Source organism: Pyxicephalus adspersus, chromosome 9 (genome assembly GCF_032062135.1).
Source record: "Pyxicephalus adspersus chromosome 9, UCB_Pads_2.0, whole genome shotgun sequence".
Lineage (NCBI taxonomy): Eukaryota > Metazoa > Chordata > Amphibia > Anura > Pyxicephalidae > Pyxicephalus > Pyxicephalus adspersus.
Genome location: NC_092866.1, coordinates 60,385,140 through 60,405,391, shown reverse-complemented (window position 1 = coordinate 60,405,391; position 20,252 = coordinate 60,385,140). Strand labels below are relative to the sequence as shown.

Genomic DNA, 20,252 nt, shown 5'->3' with positions numbered 1-20,252 from the left:
GCGAGGAAACCTTGCTCCTAAGAGCTTGCAGTCTGTTGGGATTCCTGTGTGCATTGTTTGGCATATGCCCCAGGATCCTCGCCAAACTTTTAGGAATAACAGACTGATTTTTTTTCTTGCTAGACTTGAAACGAGCATCTGTTTGTTTTTTTTCAGCTTCCCCTCCTCGTCTGCAGAAAGCCATCTGTTTTTATCCTGTATTTTGCCACCACACTGTCCTTCAGACCAAAATGTTTGAATTTTTCTATGAAGATACAGTTTTATTTTTTATTTTTTTTGGTTTTGCTTATTTCATTAAGCACATTGTGAGGATCTTTTCTGATACCCCCCTTCTTTTCTTGAGGAAGAAGTCCTCGTTAGTTGGTGTTGTTCAGGGGAATGTCTGAAACAGACGCCTACGCAGAATGCACTCACCCACGCAACGTCCGCCCCCACACAGTTCTTCTCACCCACTTTCCTCCCGTCGTTTCTACGTCTGGCTCCAGCATAGTTCCCAGGCTGCCTCTCATTTTCGCCTTCCCCACTTCTCATAGAAAATACGCCATTTATTTTCTTGCGCCGCTTCATTTTTCCCCCATTTCTTTGCCGCCCTTTAAATACATATGTAGGCAGCAAGCGTGCACACATGTACGTCAATCTGTAGTATTCACATTGTATCTTATTATAAAGTCAAGGAGAAAACAGGTGTATGCTGTGTGGGGATTTCTAATCGTTGGCTTTCCCTGAACAAATATGTTATTGTGTTACTGCGCAGCACAAAATACTCGCATTGGAAACCAGGGTTATTGCATTGCTAAGGGAGCGCATTGATGTATTTTGTTTTAGTCCTATTTTCCCCTAAACCACCATTGAAGCCCAGGGCATTTAGATATTTTTTAGGTTTATCTGCTGATTTTTTTTTTTTATGTTCTGATGCTTTGCTGGTGAGCACATGCGTACATAGAACATTTCAATGTTTTAGTTGTACGATATGAAGCAAATTGTCCAAGCGAGAACATAGACATATTTTAGGTCCTTGCTTTGCATTTTCTTTTTGTTCGCAGGTCATTTAGCACTTGTTGATTCCTACAGAAGAGAACCTTCCCTCCTCCTTCCTTCTTAGCACCAGCTAGTTTATCGGCCATTGCAGTTTTTAGGTTTAGCTATTTGTTAGCAAACCATGAAATACAGTGGAGAAAAAAAATCTTTCCTTTTTTTTTTTTTATAACACCAAATAATGCCATATAGGCTCCAGCCTCCCCATTGGACAGTTCTTCAGCTTTATGAGGAAGTTGTTATTCTTCTCAAGACGTAGCAGAGCAATCCTAATGCCATGCAAATGTGTGTCATAAAAATGGGTGGCCAAAATGTCTATTTGTTTTGGCATTTAAAGTGGCACTTTTATTAAAACAAAAAATGATACTTACCTTTACTTTAGCCGAGCCCTCAACCCCTCACCTGGCTTCCATTCTGCCCCGCACCATCCTTGCGACACCAGACACAGCCACCTTTTTCCTTCAACCTCCAGCTTCTGCCTACCTGTGGATATAGTAATTACAGAAGGGGTTCCCCAAAATCTGAAAGTTATTTCACGGCAGGTATAGAGAGTGTGCAGAGAGTGACTATTTTTAATGTGCTCCCAAGAGTGGTTGGTATACCATATCAGCCGGTTATTTTTGACCTTGACATCAGGTCATTGCAAGAGGTATTGTAATTAGTTGCTATGGGTTCCTGCATATTGTGTCTTTGCTCTTAGGTCCGTGTGACCCTATGTTACTCACGGCTGTCCTCTGTTTGTCTCCTGTAGATGACACGCCTGGTGTTGCCCGGAATGCTGGAGAGGTGAGTCACTCGGTGCCTCAGACACACAAATAAACACTACCCAGACAGGCCCTCATTATTATTTATAGGGGAGAATCCTTTTCTTTGAAAAATTCATTCTGGTGACTAATCTGCCTGGCCTCCATGTTGGTAACGATGGAGCGATCTGAGGTGACTCATAAGGACGGAGGGTGACTCACCGGCTTCGTGGAATCCTCCAGCTCTCCTCAATGCTCTTGTGGTGATTTTCTTTTTAGAACAGAATTAAAAAAATAGTCTGTGAGTCATCAATACAGAGTGAACAGCTTTCTATTCTTAGGGGGAATTACAGTGAATGGGGGTGGGAGTTTCCTAAGGGATTACCTGCATCCAGGCTGCAGCTGTTCAGCCATGTTAAAAATGGCATTGTGAGAACACAGCAGCGCCATGCACGCTAAGGCAAGGGTCCCCCAGGATTGCCAGCATGAGGCTTGTTGGCACTGTTATGGTTGGCATCTTTCTGGATATCTAAAATCCACATTAACCTGGTTGCTGGATAAGATTATCAATTGGCCAGTTGCAACCCAACCCAAGAATTTCAATTCTTTGTGGTTTGGTCACCAGGAAAATTATTACAATCCTCCAAAAAGAAAATCACCAGTGAAAAGATTTTTGTTTGAGTTCCCAGCTCCACTCACTTGAGGTATAAGTGAACTCAATCTCTAAAAATCTCATATTAGGTTTAAAATGTTATTTTGCCATTCTGCATCCAGGCTGCAGCATTTCAGCCATGATGGCATGGTGAGAACACAGCAGTGCCATGCTTGCCAAGGCGGGGGTGCCCCAGGATTGCCAGCACAAGGCTTGTTGGAACTGTCTTGTTTGGCATCATTCTGAAAATCTAAACGCCACACTTATTTGGTTACTCAATATGCTTATTGAATGGCCAGGTAAATTACAATCCTCTAAAAAGAATATCACCGGTAAAGAGATTTTTGTTTGAGTTCCCAGCTCCGCCCACTTGAAGTAAAAGTGAACTCAAACTCTAAAATCTCATGATAGGTTTAAAATGTTATCGTGCTATTCTGCATCCAGGCTGCCATGTTAAAATGGTATAGTCTAAGCACAGTAGTGCCAGGCACGCTATGGCAGGGGCCCCTAGAATGCCAGGACAAGTCTTGCTGCCACTGTCTTGGTTGGTATCCTTCTGAACGTCCAAATGTCACTCTCGCCTGGCTGCTGGATATGCATATCAAATGGTCAGTTGCAACCCAACCCAAGAATTTAAATTCTTTGTGGTTTGGTCACCAGGAAATGTATTACAATTGTCAAGGGCATCAGTAAAGAGTTCCTTGCTCCACCCACTTGAGGTAAAAGTGAACCCTATCTCTATAATCTCATATTAGGTTTTAAATGTTATTGTGCATTGAAACGTTGTTAAAATAACACTGGGTGCTTCCTGGTATAGGTTGACAATGCTTTCTCCCTGTCTCTCATTTGTACTCTTGCATTGTCTACCTGGCACATGATCACCAAGGAGCCATGCGGCACACTACAGGCTGAAAAAGTGGTTGCAGGGAGACTGCAGGAGATCAGTAGCACTAAACATGCAATACAGGTTTAAAAAGGAATAATACATTTAGGTTAGGTAATAGTTAAGTTACGATATACTTTAGCAAGCTAAATGCTACCCAATGAGGGTTTACATGAAAGTTTTTATACTTTACAGGCTTATTTATGGGAACCTTTTTTTAGTCTCTTTACCTTAAAGGGAGTCAAATTATTCAGATTAGGTTCAGTGAAATTAAAACGGAATTAAACTTGTGTTACTCACCTGTCACCGCTCGCAGGACAGCTCCATCTTCCTGTAGAGCAGGAATGTCAAACTCAAATACACAGAAGGCCAAAATTAAAAACTTAGACAATGTCGCAGGCCAAACCTTGAAAAATATTTATAATATATCTCATTAGATATAACCCCTTTTTATTTGGAAACAAGGAGGTTTTGCTTCACATTCAATCTGGAACAAGCTTATAATAGGGAAAGAGGCATAACATTTTTTTTTTATTTTTATTTAAGAATTAATCTTATGCCTCTTTCTCTATTTGTAGCCTTCTGAGGTAAATTTCATTGGTAACCTTTTTGCACAGGCATTAACAACAATAATAATCACAATATTCTTCTATGTAAATCCAACCATTCAAGTCCATGCCTTGGAGTAGCACGGAAAAGTACAGCTGAGGGGTAGTGCTAGAAATGCCAGACGCGGCCAATGAGGAGCTAAATCCTAAGAGTGGCCCACCGCTGAAACTCCCTCTTCATTGAAATAGCGCCGCTACTAAAATTCCCGGCAATATTTGCGTCTATAAAACAGTTCAATGCGGGGCCACGCATAGGCAGAAAACCCGCTGATCTATAGACGCGAATGATGCCAGAGAAATGTAGTAGTATCGCTATTTCAATGCAGTGGCGGGCCAGGTGCAGCTCATATTTAGGATTCCTTTGGGGACCAAAAAAAAGGATGTTGGGGGCCAGATTTGGCTCCTGGGCCAGAGTTTGCCACCCCTGCTGTAGCGGGAGAACCTGGTCATTTGATCTTTCAAAGTCGCATGACTAGCTCTCCTCCAATCATGGAGCTCTCTCTGCTGTATTGTTTCCATGGATCGATATTCACTCCATGGATATTCACCAGCTGCACAAAATGGTCTAAGTTATTGGATGGGATGAGCTGTGGTGTGCATAAGGAAGCTAAGCAAAACGGAAAGCCGATAAATATAGATTGTAAGCTCTTCGGGGCAGGGTCCTCTCCTCCTGTATTACTGCCTGTATTAGTCTGTCAGTTGCAACCCCTATTTAATGTACAGCGCTGCGTAATATGTTGGCGCTATATAAATCCTGTTTATTATTAATAATAATAATAATAATAATAATAATATTCATATATCCCCTCCACACAAGAGAATGTGTGTAAACCTTTCACATGTGATTCCACATATCCAGATATCAAAATGATCCAGTGATTAGGTGATGTGATCAAGAGATCTTCAGGTTTCTAGTACCCCCTACACTATTTAAAGGGCGACTTAGTGGGGTGCTGGTGACTTATTTTGTATAAATTAGGTTTTTAATAATTTTATTTGTTTTAGATCTAAAGGTGTCATTCTGAACGTCTCATCTGCTAGTGGCATGTACCCGGTTCCTTTGCTGACTGTATATTCTGCTACCAAGGTAGGTAACTCCTCCCCGCTATTTGCTGTTTGGGTACTCAGAACTATCTTCAGTTGTTTTTTCTAAAGCTGCACATAAAGTGCCCCAACATCAACTAAAACTTTAAGATTCATAAACGTCTGTATTTTATTTTTGTCTGTGACTCCACTTGGGGGATTTCTCCCTACTTTGTCTCTCTGTGACACCAGGGCAAGAGAGACGAGAATTGTTTGTCACTAGAAAAGGTAGATCACAGCCTAATAAAGATTCTTTAGCTTGCAAATAACAGACAGACAAACAATGACCCTGCTAAGCAAAGCTTCCCTACTCCACAAATGCTAGAAGTTTGGCTGAAGCTGGCTTTAAAGGATAACTATATTTTAATTTAGATTTACTTCAAATCTCAATTGAAGCTGAGGCAGTTAAAAATGTATTCCTTGACTCCTGTAATGGCTTGAAGAACTCCATGCCTCATTAAATTTGCTTCCTGTAAGCATGGGGTATCATGGCACCCCCCTTCCTGTCCTGGTCGTACTAAAGATCTAATGACAAAACACTGAAAGATGAATGAATGAGCACCAATCTGCTCTAGAGGGGAGAATGACGGAGCCGCACCCCGCTGTACTCTCCCCTTCACTCGCATTGTGGTCATTCTTTGTTCATGGATCCACCAGGACAGATCCATGAACAACGTAAGATGGCCGCTGTACTCAAGTCAGATTCTCGTCTGATACTAGCCCTGAGGCGATAATCAGACGACAATCATCTGACGTAGTCTAAGACAGGATGGTGTCAGGCAAGAGAATGAATGGACAACGAATTGCAATAGGCACACAGAAACAACCCTATTACCAGTATCTGTACAGGGATCATAACCCCCATCGGATACCAGCTACCTCCCAGTCCATCCACTTTTGTAAAGCGACAGCACGCTACACAGATCTGACCAAATGCATTAGTACTTTTGGGCATTAGGTGGGCCGTTTGTCCCTGCTTGGGTTGCCTTGTGGTTGATCGGGTGTTGTACCTGTGATCTTAGCATCTCACGCCTTGGGATAAACTAATTTCACACTTTAGTTCTGCCTATTGCTGTCTTTTTAGCTTGAAGCAAAAGGTCATCCATGATTGTGGTAACATGAAAATAGAGAACTATACTATATGGCCAGATATTTGTGGACGGCAGACTATTAGAACTTTATGAGGTTTTTGGACATCCCATTCCAAAATCATGGCCATCGATATGTAGTTACCCCTCCTCACCCTTTGTGGCTATAGCAGGCTACAACGTTCGAGTAAGGTTTTGGAGTTTGTCCTTGGAAATTTGAGCCTGATTTATTAAAGCTCCCCAAGGCTGGAGAGGATTCACTTTCATCAGTGAAGCTGGCGGATCCAGCAAACCTGGAATGGATCTTGTCCAGGATTCATAATATTTGCTAGCAAATTACTTTAAAGAAATCCATTCCAGACTTGTTGGATCACCCAGCTTCACTGATGAAAGTGTATCCTCTCCAGCCTTGGAGAGCTTTTATAAATCCGGCCCTGTGTCTATTCAGCCTGAAGGGAATATATCAGGTTGGGTATTAACGTTGGATGAGAATACCTGGCTCACAATTGGCAATGCAGTTTATTCGGGTTAATTTCAGGGCTTCATGTAGGACACTGGCGCTCCCCCCACACCAAACTCATTAAACCATGGGCTCCATGTGTAAATCGGGGAACCTGACATTCCCAAGTGGGAATCTTCCAGGCCCATGTGTCTGAATGGCAGTAATTTATTCCCTGGTGGGAACACATGGACCTGGACTATTCCCACGAGGGAATGTTTGTGGGAATGTCTGATTCCCTGAGCCGGAGTGGGCGCAATCCTGCTGCAACATAAACGAGTCTTCCCCAAATTGTTGCTGCAAGGTTGTAAGAGCGCAATTGTCTCAAATGTCCTTGCAGCGAAGGCGCTGTTAATGCAACAGCATGCAAATGCATTTTGAAGGGGCGTCAACATCCTTTTGGCCATATATTATGCATTTTACTACAAAAATTTTCATTTACTATGTCAGATTGTTACATTTTGTATTCTTCTTTTATGTTTGCAACTAATAACATAAAACATCACATAATAAATTTAATGAAATGACCCCCCTCCCTTCTCCCTTTTGTATCTCCTCTGCCAGGCGTTTGTGGATTTCTTCTCCCGGGGTCTGCACGCAGAATACTGCAATAAGGGGATCACGGTACAGGTGAGTTTTCTACGTCGTTGCCGAGGATCCTTGTTATTGTGTGGTTTCCACAGCAACAGCAGCTGTCTTGGCAACAAGGAGCTCACGTTCTCTCTTCCCACTCAGGAGGGTGTGACGTCCTTACCGTTCCGTCTTTTAGTTGGTCTCTTTTAATAATTTTATTTTTTTTTTAATTTTACCTCACTTGGTGGTTTATTTTCTCGGTTACCAAACAAAAAAATTCTTCCAAGACAAGAGATTACCGCAGAATTGCACTAATGTGTTTTCGGTGATCTTTGCTTTAACAGTAACCCTTATATGACCGGGATATTTTATGCATTCATGAGGGATTCCTACCAGGATACAATAACCCCCACCCTTTTTGCTGGCAGATCCAATTGTAGCCGTGCATTTCAATTCTCCCTTTGTTGGTAAGGTGCAACGGCAGATTTTTAGGACAAAACATTTTGCAATATTTGTGTAGCAGTGGAGAGGTAATATTTAAATCTTGCTACCTTTATGAGTCCGGTCCTAAAAGCCACCTAGGATAGAACCACCATATGGTCTCTGTAGGTCTGTCCATCTTCAGAGCCTTTGTGGGGTCCCTATGAAGCCTCTAAATTGCAGACTTTGTCTTGTAGGTGTCACCCCAACCATATAGCAATGCCGGAATCTCATTAGGCAATAGAAATTTAGCTATGCAACCTTTAAATGGCTTTGGGCAGAACAATTTAGTGTTGCTATTTCTAAAGACCTTGCAGGGTCACCTTTCATTATTGGCAGTCTTGTTCAATTGCTGCTTGCCCGGGGATTGCAAGAGCAAGCTATAAACACGCCCTGACTTTTAACAGATGGGATGCTCCTCATAACCCACAATCATTGACGAGCCTCGGCTTATACCTTTTAACAGTCCAATGCCAAAGCTTTGATGGCTAGCAGATGTTTGCACAAATGGCCCGGCATAACCTCCATGCAAGCCAGAAATCAAGACACTGTGCCCCCAGTGTAACCCCAGGATCCTGGTGGCACCTGAAAAATTGTTTGGCTGTCTTTGCCATGGTAGGTTTAGCACCAGAGATATCAGCACACAAAACCTTGGCACCCATTATTTATAAGGTCCCTTGAAATATATGTGGTTCAAACAACACCTGCAGTTTGAGCTTAGTAATGGTGCCCCGTATGCCTGACTATACACAGTGTGTGCAAAACACATGATGGGTAGTATTCTTCCTTTGTGTGCACAGACATTTTAGTGGGAAGGCTTCAGTGTTCAGTGTTGAACCCAGAAATTGTTTTAGGCCAAGTAGGAAGGAATTGTAGGTGGGTGGTGGCCCCTGTGTTGTGACCCAACTTCCCAGTAACCACCCAAAAAGAGCCGGGTGGTTACTAAAATATGCACAGCTATAAGGAGCTGGGTAGAACACTTTGCCAACTACAAAATGCATCAAACCCAGTATACAAACCAAATTATTATGACTTATGTAAATTATATAAATTATGTGTTTATGCAGTGTTCTCCCCAACTGTATTTACCTGGGTGCATCACAGTATAGGAACTTTGTATAGTTGGGGTCTAATACAAAGACGGTGGAAAAAAGGACATACAGTACAGGACATAATTTTAAGAGTTACTGGATTATAGCAGTAACAACTGGGGGCACTGAATTTGTCACCCTTCTCGCTTTTTGTTCACCGGCTTACAGATTCTCGCCACTCCTCAATTTCTGGGGAGAACACTGTTATGTAACACTGCTTTATCAGGTAATCGTCGGCAACCAATCAATAGATCAAATGGGCTTTGTGTTCAATCTTTGGATGATGTCACAAAGTAATAGAACGTATGCCATGGTGGGGTTTCCTGGTTTTGTCCCTTCGTATCTATGCCATCACTGACCAGGTGCCCACATTGGAAGATTTTATATTCTATTCTTATTCTGATGACTGCTGTCCATTTTTTTTTATTTTATGTAACTTTCTGTCCCTGATATCAGGACAGAGAGAAATCAGTTAATTATCTAGCAGGGACAGGTGGTAATACAAATCCAAAGAAGGTTTTAACTATTTAACTTCAATTTAAAACTTAAAAATAAAATGTTGCACTCCAACATCAACAATACTCGGTGTCTTTTAAGTTCTGCAATTCTGCAGGTTCCCAGAAAAGCAGGTAGGTCATAATGGAAGCAATAAAAAAAAGTATGGAGCATGTAAAACGTAAAATGTTCACTTATCCTGTTTGCTCTCTTTCCCTGACCTAACTTACCCAACCTGTCCACAGATGCATATTTGGATCCAGCAGCCATAGGCTCCACCGTATTTCTGTATCCACAGCTGCAAGTCTTCACTGTACTGGCTGCTTCCACACATTATTAATATTAACTTGTTTTTATATAGCACCAACATATTACGCAGTGCTGTACAAAGTCCATAGTCATGTCACTAGCTGTCCCTCAAAGGAGCTCACACTCCAATGTCCCTACCATAGTCATATGTCTTTAATACAGTCTCCGGTCATTTTTTTTGTGGTGGGAAGCCAATTGACCTCACTGCATGTTTTTGGAATGTGGAAGGAAACCGGAGTACCTGGAGAAAACTCACGCAAACGCGGGGAGAAAATGAAAACTCCTTGCAGACACAGTCGTGGCTGAGATTCAAACCTGGGACCCAGCACTGCAAAGGCCAGAGTGCTAACCACTCAGCCACCATGCTGCCCAACATTATATCACACAATGGGACATACCCTCATTTTGCATTACCTCGAACATCCAGTTTGTCATGCCCGGGAAGACTGTTACAAAATGATCACCAAAGTCCCCCCCAAGATCAGCGATAATCAGCACAGCCTTTGAGCCTAAAAAGCCTTTAGTACTGTAATATTCAGAGGTGACCGGGAAACCTTGTGACCCCAGATGTATTCAACTGTGGTTGCCAAATATTGGGAAATATGTGAACAGGAAGAGGGTGGTTTACTTTAGATCCAGACAAAGGGGGCAAATAGAATAGGAGCTGGTGGGTTCTTTTTATAAAGTAGTGAATCTGACATTCAGCAATATTCTATGATGGAGAATTCCCCAGATCCTTGTGTCTCCAATAACAGTGATTGATGTTAGTGAATGTCACAATTGCTGCTTTATAAATAAGCTCCAAGTCCAATGCAAATGATACAAATACAATTTTTTTTATATTTTAACTATATGCAGTGTGCTAAAAAGGGAACCTGCCCTGTCATTCTTATCCAATCTGAACCATTGACCGCTTTTCAATTCTGCTTATCAGGAATGACCTTTGTAAACAAACTGGTGGCAATGGGCAATACAAATGTTCTGATAAAACCCTCAAAGTGTCTTTTCTAGCAATTATAAATGTTTTAGCCATTGTATACAGGAGTTTTATTTGCCAAAAGTTTGTTGACATTGCTTATAAAAGAATGCAAATTAAAATTGGCCAGGGGGATTTACTTAATACTGTATTTCTCTTGCTGTTTTTTTTCTAGTTCTAGAAAATACTGAATTGAGTGCAATGAAAAGCAATGCGCATCATAGGGAGGCCAATCCTGTTATTATCAGTGCACTGCCCACTTCTCTCCCATGGTCTTTGTAAACACTGCAATACATCATCCTTGTGCTGCCATCTTGTGACCAAAACACATAACTGCAATCAACTCTAGATCAGTAATGACTTTTTTATATCTAAATATTATATTTAGGACTTTGTAAATGTTTAAGTGCGCCATTTAGCTATGAAAAGGACACCATGTCCCTTTTTCCCCTATTCCTTTAGTGCATACAGCTTATATATATGGCTGGACAGCAAGGTGGCACAGTGGTTAGCACGCTCTTCTTTGCAACACTGGGTCCCAGGTTCGTATTTTGGCCAGGACACTATCTGCTTTGAGTTTGTAGGTTCTCCTTGTGTTTGCCTCAGTTTCCTCCAGGTACTCTGCATTCCTCTCACATTCCAAAAATATGCAGTTAGGTTAATTGTAACAGCTAGTTACATGGTTATGGAGATTGTAAGCCATGTCAGTGCTAAATAATTTGTAGATAATAATAATAATGTGTGTACAGAGCTAAGGTCATAATGCCAATTCATTATCTAGTAAGCAGCCTGGTGGTATGGATGGAAAGGTGACACAAGATGGAACGTCCCCTCACCTTTGCATTACCTCGGACACCCAGTTTGTGATGCCCAAGCAGGCTTTTACAAAATGATCACCAAAGTCCAACATCTTGGTGGTAAACTATGTACAGTTGCAGACTTCAGGGGCCATTTTTTGCATATCTGTGTTCTAAAGAGATCTGTGTTGTTGATGATGAAGGCTTTATGTAGGCAGCAGGCTGCACATCCAATTTGCTGCAATGATCCATCGATGTATTTTGGTGCACATGTTGGGAACACCTATTTTCAAGCATCATACTGCTTTGGCTGTCTAAACTTATGTACAGATTTTAGATAAAAATTATAATGAATCATTGCCAACGAATCGGCATTCTCACCAACAAAAATCAAAATCCAGGATTCTATACAAATGATAACAGTGTGCTTATTAGCAGGGTTCAGCAGGCTGTTGTACTGACAATAGGTGAGATTGGGAATATGAAAACTGATTTATCAGGCTGGATCACCAGTGGCACCCAAGAAATATTGTTGATGGTGAGGTTGTCATTTTACACCATAGGCTAGGGTTTTAGCTGGGCGCACCACCCGGCACTTTCAGTAACCACTCGGCTGTTTTTGGGTGATTACTGATTGGTTTGGTCACAGTACAGAGGCTGCCATCTACAATTACTTCCCTACCGGCTTGTAAAAAATATATGGGTTTAACACTGGGTTTGAATGAGGAATTATCTAACAATAGGTCTGGTTTGCTTTATTTTGAACAGCATTCATCTAATGTTTATTTGGACCTAAAAAGTAAATAACAGTATATAGGACTGTTTGTGCAAAATGAGCCCGAGCAGAGATAGAATAGTAGTCCTTGTTATTAATAAAACAAAAAAAAAATGAATAGTAAGAGTTCTGATTTTGTAGGCAGACCATAGAAGACCTGAGTTTTTGGGTGCCTGCTATGTTTTATGGGGCAGAACTACCTTCTAAAAGTGTCACAACAGACTTTGGCATAAGCAGAATATCTCCATAAAGGGGGCATTACAGACAAGTAAATCAGGGACAGATTCTTTCTGGAGATTTATGTTCTGTGTCTTCTCTCCTCAGAGCGTCCTACCGTTCTTTGTGGCAACAAAAATGAGCAAAATCCGCAAGCCAACATGGGACAAACCCAACCCAGAAAATTATGTGAAATCAGCTCTGAACACCGTGGGCTTACAGAGCAGAACCAACGGCTACCCAGCTCATGCCTTTTTGGTAAGTAAATGTGGAATGTATGTTGCACCAATTTCTTATTTGTTATGTGCTCATGGGAACTGCATAGTATTTACAGCTTCTGCCTAAAAACAGGGCTTCCCTAATCCCTAATTTTTTTTAGAAGAGGAACTGATTATATATATATATATGTACTTTAAAGTACATTTAAAGGAGAAAATCCGCAAGGTACATTTTTGCGGAAAATTTGTTGCGTTCCTTATAATATCAAAGGGCAAAAAACCCCAAAAGGTTAAAAAAAAGTAGGATTTTAAAGGCATATACAACATAAAACAACATCATTGTTATTAAAACCTATTAAAAACAACAAAACCAATAAAAAATACAAAACTCCCTTTAGTTTTACATATTGCAAAATCATAAAAGGACCAGAACAACCTCTTTGATGATTTATATGAAACCCACTCGCAACCGGATATCATCAAGGACAGCTGTCAACCTGTGGTCCGCGAGAAAATTTTGGTGGTCTGCGGGTCTGGCCAGTGCACCCCCGAGCAGGGTCAGGAGAAGGACCCCACTGGAGGGACGCACCGGTCAGAGCCACGAACCACGTCCCCAGTACATTTCCCAGGCTCAGGAAGTGGGCGGGCTGTGTCCATGGACACAACCTGCCCACTCTTCCATTGCAGACTCAGATCTGAGATGGGAGAGTTGAGCGGGGTTATGTCATAATGATGTCACTCTGGAGGAGGTTTCTTCCCTTTGAGTGACAACCGGCTCCCCGCTCATGCGTAGTCGTGAACCGGTGCTTTTAGTGGTCTGTGGGACTGAAAAGGTTGATGACCACTGATCTAGTGTACATCAGAGGGAGTATTCATACATTAGTCACGTTTCGCAGCACTAGGCTGCTTCTTTAGGAAAAAATTGTGAGGTCTGTACAGAAGCAGAATAACGTAGTATAACATTTTGTTGTAAAGAATAATAAAATAACTTAATCCTTTTTAGGTAATCAAAAAAGTTGGTTGAAGCAGGCATCACACAAAGGCCAGATTGCTGACAATTGATAAATGTTGCAGAATAAATTATTAGCTCCAGAATAAATTATATAAGAAAATGTATATTTACATATATTCTAATAGCATGTTGATGTTTATATAATTCAAGTTAAATACCAAATGTGGGCCAAACTGGATTCCCTATTGTGAGCCAGGTCTTCTCATCCAACATTAATACCCAACCTGACATATTCCCTTCAGGCTGACACAAAGATCCTGATTTATTAAAGATCTCCAAGGCTGGACAGGATACACTTTCATCAGTGAAGCTGGTTGATCCAGCAAACCTGGAATGGATTTTCCTATTATTCCTGGACCAGATTCATTCTAGGTTTGCTGTATCACCCAGCTTCACTGATGAAAGTGTATCCTCTCCAGCCTTGGAGAAGTTTAATAATTCAGGGCCAGTGTACTTTATTAATTATTTACTGTATTTTTTTATGGGGGGGGTTGAGGTGGGTTGCTGACTGCAAATATTTGGGGAGATTTATCTTCACTTTCTGTACCTGAGACACAACAGGGAATATATAGGGAATTATTCAGGGAAATTTTCATCTCCGACAATCATCACCAGAACAGGTGAGCCTATTGGAAGATTTCTACTCACCTCTGATTGTGCTGACAATTGTAAAAGTTCCCATTTACTTTTTTATAAAACAAATGAGGGTGAATCCCTCACAGCAGTAAAAATCTGACAAGACACAACCCTTGAAAAAAAGGGATCAACCCCCAAATCCTATAAATAAGTTATAATTTTAGACTTTTACAGTTGGGGTGTTGCTTCTATTCGCTAATCTGTATTCAGTATTTTATTGCTGTCAAGGGGCCTGATTTAATAAAGTTTTTCAAGTCTGCAGAGTATACACTTTCATCAGTTAAGCTGGGTGATCCAGCAAACCATGGTGAGTTATTAAAGGCTTCAATGATATCCTCTAGTTGGTTAGGGGGAAGTGTTGCGTGTAAAAAATACCTTTAGATATTTTTAATGATAGTTTATTTGGTTTTACATACCAAAGATTTTTTTACATTTCATCCAAGACTAACTATTATTCGTATTCTGTAATGCAGATGATTGGTGGGAATGGTATCGTTGGCTTTGTATACAGAATGTTACACCACTGGGAAAATTTTTAATGGAGAACTTTCAGTCTAATATCCATTCTCTCTTTTTGTTTTTGCAGGGTTGGTTAACCACATCTCTATTTCCCTCCTGCCTCGCCACAAAGCTGGCTATGAATGTGAACAAAGGACTACGGGCACGATCTCTGAAGAAAGCCAAGAAAAACTAGAAGCTAGCAAAGTATTAGAACCCCCCCCCCCCCATTGTTCCATGCTTTCTATTAATAACATAGAAATAAAAGGGCTTCCAATGTGAATAAGGATCATTTGACGACCCATAAATTAGTCCCTGAACCTAAATTTTTGTTTGCTCAACCTCCCTTTTCTTTGTGTGTCTACAATTCTCATTCGCTAAAGATTCTTTTAATTTACTTTAACTATAAGTAACTATGCATATCTGATATATTACTTTTATTTCTCTTCTAATGTTATGTAAGTTTGGGCTGATTTGGGCTTTATTTTAAATAGCTTTATTTTTTTTTTATTTTTTTACATTTTGTGCCCTTTGGTTAAAAACCTGCCCACCATGATAAGTTTTACTGTAACAATTACTACGGCTGTGATTTTACCTGAATTTTAAGCATTAGTTCTGTCCCTCTTTTTGCATTTTGTGCCCTAAAAATCTTTGCTTGAACTTTGACTACAACAGTGCTGTGCTTTACGGTTTGCTCTGAAACAGAAATCTCAGATCGTTCTTGAAGAAAAATCCAAAGTCTGCTTACACTGCCCCTTTCCTAATTGGTTATCATTAGTAGTTGTTAATTATACCTTGGGTTTATACTTTCCTCACCTGCACCTCATTCTGGACAGCATGTCACACTCCTTCCTGGTAAATACCAAGCAGCTGAAGCCAACTGTCTTGCAGTAGCATGGGGCTATGTGTACCAGTGTTGTCTTGCAAGATTTGGACTTGACTCTGCTGTCTCTGGGTATCTTATCAGAAGGATGTGGCAACATCATGCCCGGGGGTAAATTGCAGATAATTCTATTGTTTATTAACTTTACACCTATTAACAGCACATGATTTGTAATGAGGAGGATTCTGTGCAAAGTGAGCAGACCTAAGGCTAGGTACACATGTACGATAATCTTTCACGATCCTTTCCAACGACAGAAGACTGCACGCTGCATGAATGAGCACTGTACATACACTGCTGTTCTGCTCTATGGAAAGTGGAGGGGGGAGAACGACAGAACGGCAACCCGCTGTGCTCTATCCCCTTCACTTTCGCCAGGATGGATCCATGAGCGACATTCGGTATCAACCATGAGGGCATTATTGGATGAAAATCATCTGACGTGTGTACGTAGTCTTATATTTTATTTACCAGCAGCATACATTTCCTGTGAACGGACACTGAGATTATATACAATATTCTGTTTTCATATCCCTAAAAACAAATCACCCATCACTGGAACACTGAAGACATCTGCACTATTATTACACTTGAACAAACACTCTGAACAAACTTATGTTTTTAGGTGTTTTATATTGACTTAGAATTTACTTTGGAAGCTTCAATCATCTTTTTGCAGTTAATGGATCGCTCGATTCAGAATGATTCCTTTAACAAGATCTCTTGATGCATGAAGGCTATGTACACATCTGCACTATTTGTTGCTGGATCTTTTATGATCCTTTCCAACAAAAAAAGATTGCATGATGCATGAAGGAGCGTTGTCCATACAGAGCCATTCTGCTCCATGGAGAGGGGAGAACGAAGGAGTGGCGCCACACTGCGCTCTCTCCCCTTCACTTCCATTATGACCGTTCATGGATCGCCAAGTCGGATCCATGAACAACGAGCGCTGTACACATGCCAGATTCTCGTATGATATCAGCCTGAAGCAATTATCGGACGAGAATCATCTGACATGTAAACATGGCTCTAAATACTTTACATAGGTGGTTCTGTATGTACCAGAGCAATGCTTTTCTAAAGAATTTGCTTTGCTTTCAGCAAACTTCAAATAGGTTTTTTAATTCTCCTAATGCACTGATTATTTCCTAAACCTGAACTATACTCACCTTCCCTCCAGAAACGTACCACCTCACCCGCACCAACATACTCGCCTGGGTTCAAGATCTCCAGCCATCTTGATCTGTTGTGCTGACAAGTATAAGTTTAAGTAAAAGCAGATTTAAAATGTGATTCAGGTTTGTTTTCATCAACTTATTTGAATGCATTTTAATAGTAAACCAGCTTCCTATAATTCTCTTCACATCTAGAAAGCTGAGGACAGTACAATGAAGCAGCTAGGTGAATGGAATAACACTGCTGTGAATCTAACAAATATACATTGCCGATTGGAGGAGAGTGCACAGAAACAATCTCATCACATATGGTTTCTGGTAGAAATGTCAGAAAATCGGAAATAAAAATATCTGTACACTGATTTATATTTTTCCATCTGTATATTTATTTGCCTACACTGATATATAAGACGTGTGGTTGTCAGCCAGACAAGCTTGGAGCTCCTTCAAGATCAATACTGGGATCAAAAAATGATTTTCAGACTAGACGCCTCCTCCTGCATCACGGCTGAGAGTGGCAGATGCTCCTTCAGTCATAATTGGCATTGTGGTACATATGGGAGCTTGTTGGTACGGATGTATTCACATTAATATTGATGATTTATGTATCCGAATGTATGCTCAGAGTTAAACATTTTGACAGATAACATGGATGTGTAATATTAAGTGGTTTGTACAGATTCTGGTGAGAAAAGGTTGTTTTTATACTAATAAATATATTGAGCAGAATATGTGTGCGATCTTCTATTACCTACGTTGTAGTTTTCCTATTTGTTGGCTTTTTATGCACAGTAGATCCCAGGTTCGAATGTCGTCCAGAACACTATCTGCATGGAGTTGTTCTCCTCGTGGGTTTCCTCCCACATTCCAAAAACATGCAGTTAGGTTAAGCGGATTCCCCCAAATTGTCCCTAGACTGTATTTAAAGACAAATGACTATGGTAGGGACATTAGATTGTGAGCCTGTTTTAGGGACATTTGGTGACATGACTATGGACTTTGTACAGCGCTGCGTAATATGTCGGGGCTTTATAAATACTGTGTAACACAGTACTGGAGTGGGTTATCTGTGAGGTTTGGATCTGAGGGAAGATCATTAGTATAGGGCAGTAATCCCCAAAAAACATTTTCTGTGTTGCTTGTATGTGCTTTGGCTTTATATCCGGGCACACTATAGACATTGGAAAGGTATACAACTATTTGGTCATTGAGCCGATTTACAGAGCTGTGCAGCATGCATCAGTGACAGGTTCAAGAGCCCGCAGACCCGGATCGAGGAGAATCCCTACTGAGGACAGAGTCCTGAAGAATGAAGGGAAGACGCCACTCTACACTATACTCGTCAGAGAGCCGGTTGTAAGTGTGAGCTATAGGTAAGTGTGGAAAAGCTGAATGCCATTTTGTGTTTGTACTGTCATGTCACCTTACAACTGCATTTAAGGTTTTCTGCGCTTTCCAGTTAAAGCTAAATCACAGGGCTTAACCCTGTCTTGCATCTTATGTGTAGTAACATACCAGCTTTTATTCAAACCCCAAAGCATGAACACATTTTAGTGTGCAAGTGCTTATGAAAACATGGCATGGAGTAAAAGTAAATTCAAATTTTCTTTCTTGCACAGGAAGTGCAGCATGGTGGCTCAGCGGTTAGCACTCCGGCCTTTGCAGCGCTGGGTCCCAGGACCTTGTCTGCATGGAGTTTTCGGGTTCTCCCAATGTTTGCCTGGGTTTCCTCTCGCTTTCAGACCTGCAGTTAGGGTAATTGGCTTCCCCTCAAAATTGACCTTAGACTGTGTTAAAGACATATGTCTATGGTAGGGACATTAGATTGTAAGCCCCTTTGTGGGAAAGCTAGTGACATGACTATAGACTTTGTATAGCGCTGCCTAATATGTTGGTGCCATATAAATACAGGAGGATTGGGCAATTGTAACAAGCTGTAGACCAGCCCAGGTAAACCCAGTTTCCTGCTACTTGGAACTAGAAGTGGTACTGGAGCTGTTCTTTTTGCAGCTCAGCAAGGTAAAACAAAACCCATTTGCTTTACCCCAAGGTGTTCAGTAGAATAAGTTCAGGGCTGTATGCAGGCCACTTCACCAAATGCAATATACCATAACATCATATTCCTGTCTTTGCACAAAGGAGTACAGTCATGCTAGAAATGTAAATGTTCTTCTCTAATCTGGTATTTGAGAATAGTAAAGACTGTCAAGCTCATCACAGACCTTCCTCTCCACACATTATAGGGTTGGGGTGAAGAGCTTAGAGGTGCCATGTGACTAATAATGAGACAGGATGCCTAAGGTTGTTCGGTTGTAAACCAATGTGTGTGCTGCATTAGGAATATCCCAATAACTACACCCAGACCTTGTTCAGTGAAGCTGAAGATGCAGATTATTCAGAAATGCAAAAATTGTCATTGGAAAGGATCTTTCACAATCTTTTCCAACGACAAAAGACTGCATGATGAGCACTGTATATACATCGCCATTACGTTCTATGGAGAGGCGAGTATGATGGAGCGGCACCCCGCTGCGTTTTCTCCCTTTCACTTTCATTATGATCATTCGTTGACAAAATCACAAATGATTGCCTAAAGGTAAAAACCCCGAAAACTGGGGAATGACTAAAAGAGTAATCTGAGGGATCTTCCATCTGCAGCTGGAATTAGATGTAGGAGAAACATTCACCTACTAAAACCTGGGTGATGGTCTGTTACCTGCAGATAGTGGAACGAGAAGCCAGAGCTTCCATCTGGGATGATAAAACTTAGTCTTCCTGGAACTTGCACACCCTATACCACATCCAAACTATGGGGAGAATTTCCTGGGAGTGAATTGATTCTGGGAAGAAGAATGGTGGAATAATTGAACAAGAGGGCTACATGGGACCCTCTTAAGAAAGAGTGAAAGGCCAACAGTCTATGAAATAGAACATAAAGAGTGGAAACCTGACCCGTCTGCTAAGAGCCAAACACTGGTCCAAAAACATTTTTTTTATTTGTCACATAGAAACTCCAGGGGTGGAACCCCTAGGACTCATGCCAAGTAAAGTATCTGCAAAGGTCTTGCAAAGAGTAGACTTTAGGGATTGTAGGATTGACAAACTTGTCCCTGTGTCTGGAAACCTTGGCTTCAATAGGCATGAGGGTAAACCAGCATCCATGAAGCCGGATGGCAAATCAATCTTTGGAACAGAGACTGCAGAGCTCAGAGGGAACCCACTAGGAGTCTCACCAAGTCACCATCCAACATTCACCTGGGCCAGTCTGGAGCAATGTAAATCAACTGCATGTCTTATATCTCAATCCAAGCAGACCAGGAAGAATATTTAGAAGAGCTCCCTGTACTCCCCATATAGCAGCACTCCTGGCTAAGGATTGGGGAGCAGCTCTTGGAGCCAATCAGGGTTTAGCATTTTAAATATGCATTCGTACAGGAAGAAAGAGCAGAGGGTTGACCTCATTAGCCGGCTGCTGCCAATTCGGTGTCCAATCACAAGCTAGGGAGGGTACTGAAGGGTTGAAG

General features: G+C 41.2%; 1 protein-coding gene across 1 annotated transcript in view; it reads left to right on the top strand.

Moving 5' to 3' along the window:
• The window catches only part of HSD17B12 (hydroxysteroid 17-beta dehydrogenase 12), a 66,820-nt gene extending 49,363 nt beyond the window's left edge, over positions 1-17,457 (top strand). The window contains exons 7-11 of the mRNA XM_072422219.1: positions 1,787-1,821; positions 4,927-5,008; positions 7,156-7,221; positions 12,412-12,561; positions 14,756-17,457. Coding sequence (XP_072278320.1) covers positions 1,787-1,821; positions 4,927-5,008; positions 7,156-7,221; positions 12,412-12,561; positions 14,756-14,863 — 441 coding nt within the window. The 3' untranslated portion in view covers positions 14,864-17,457. The remainder of the gene's footprint in view (positions 1-1,786; positions 1,822-4,926; positions 5,009-7,155; positions 7,222-12,411; positions 12,562-14,755) is intronic.
• Positions 17,458-20,252: the final 2,795 nt, after the last annotated feature.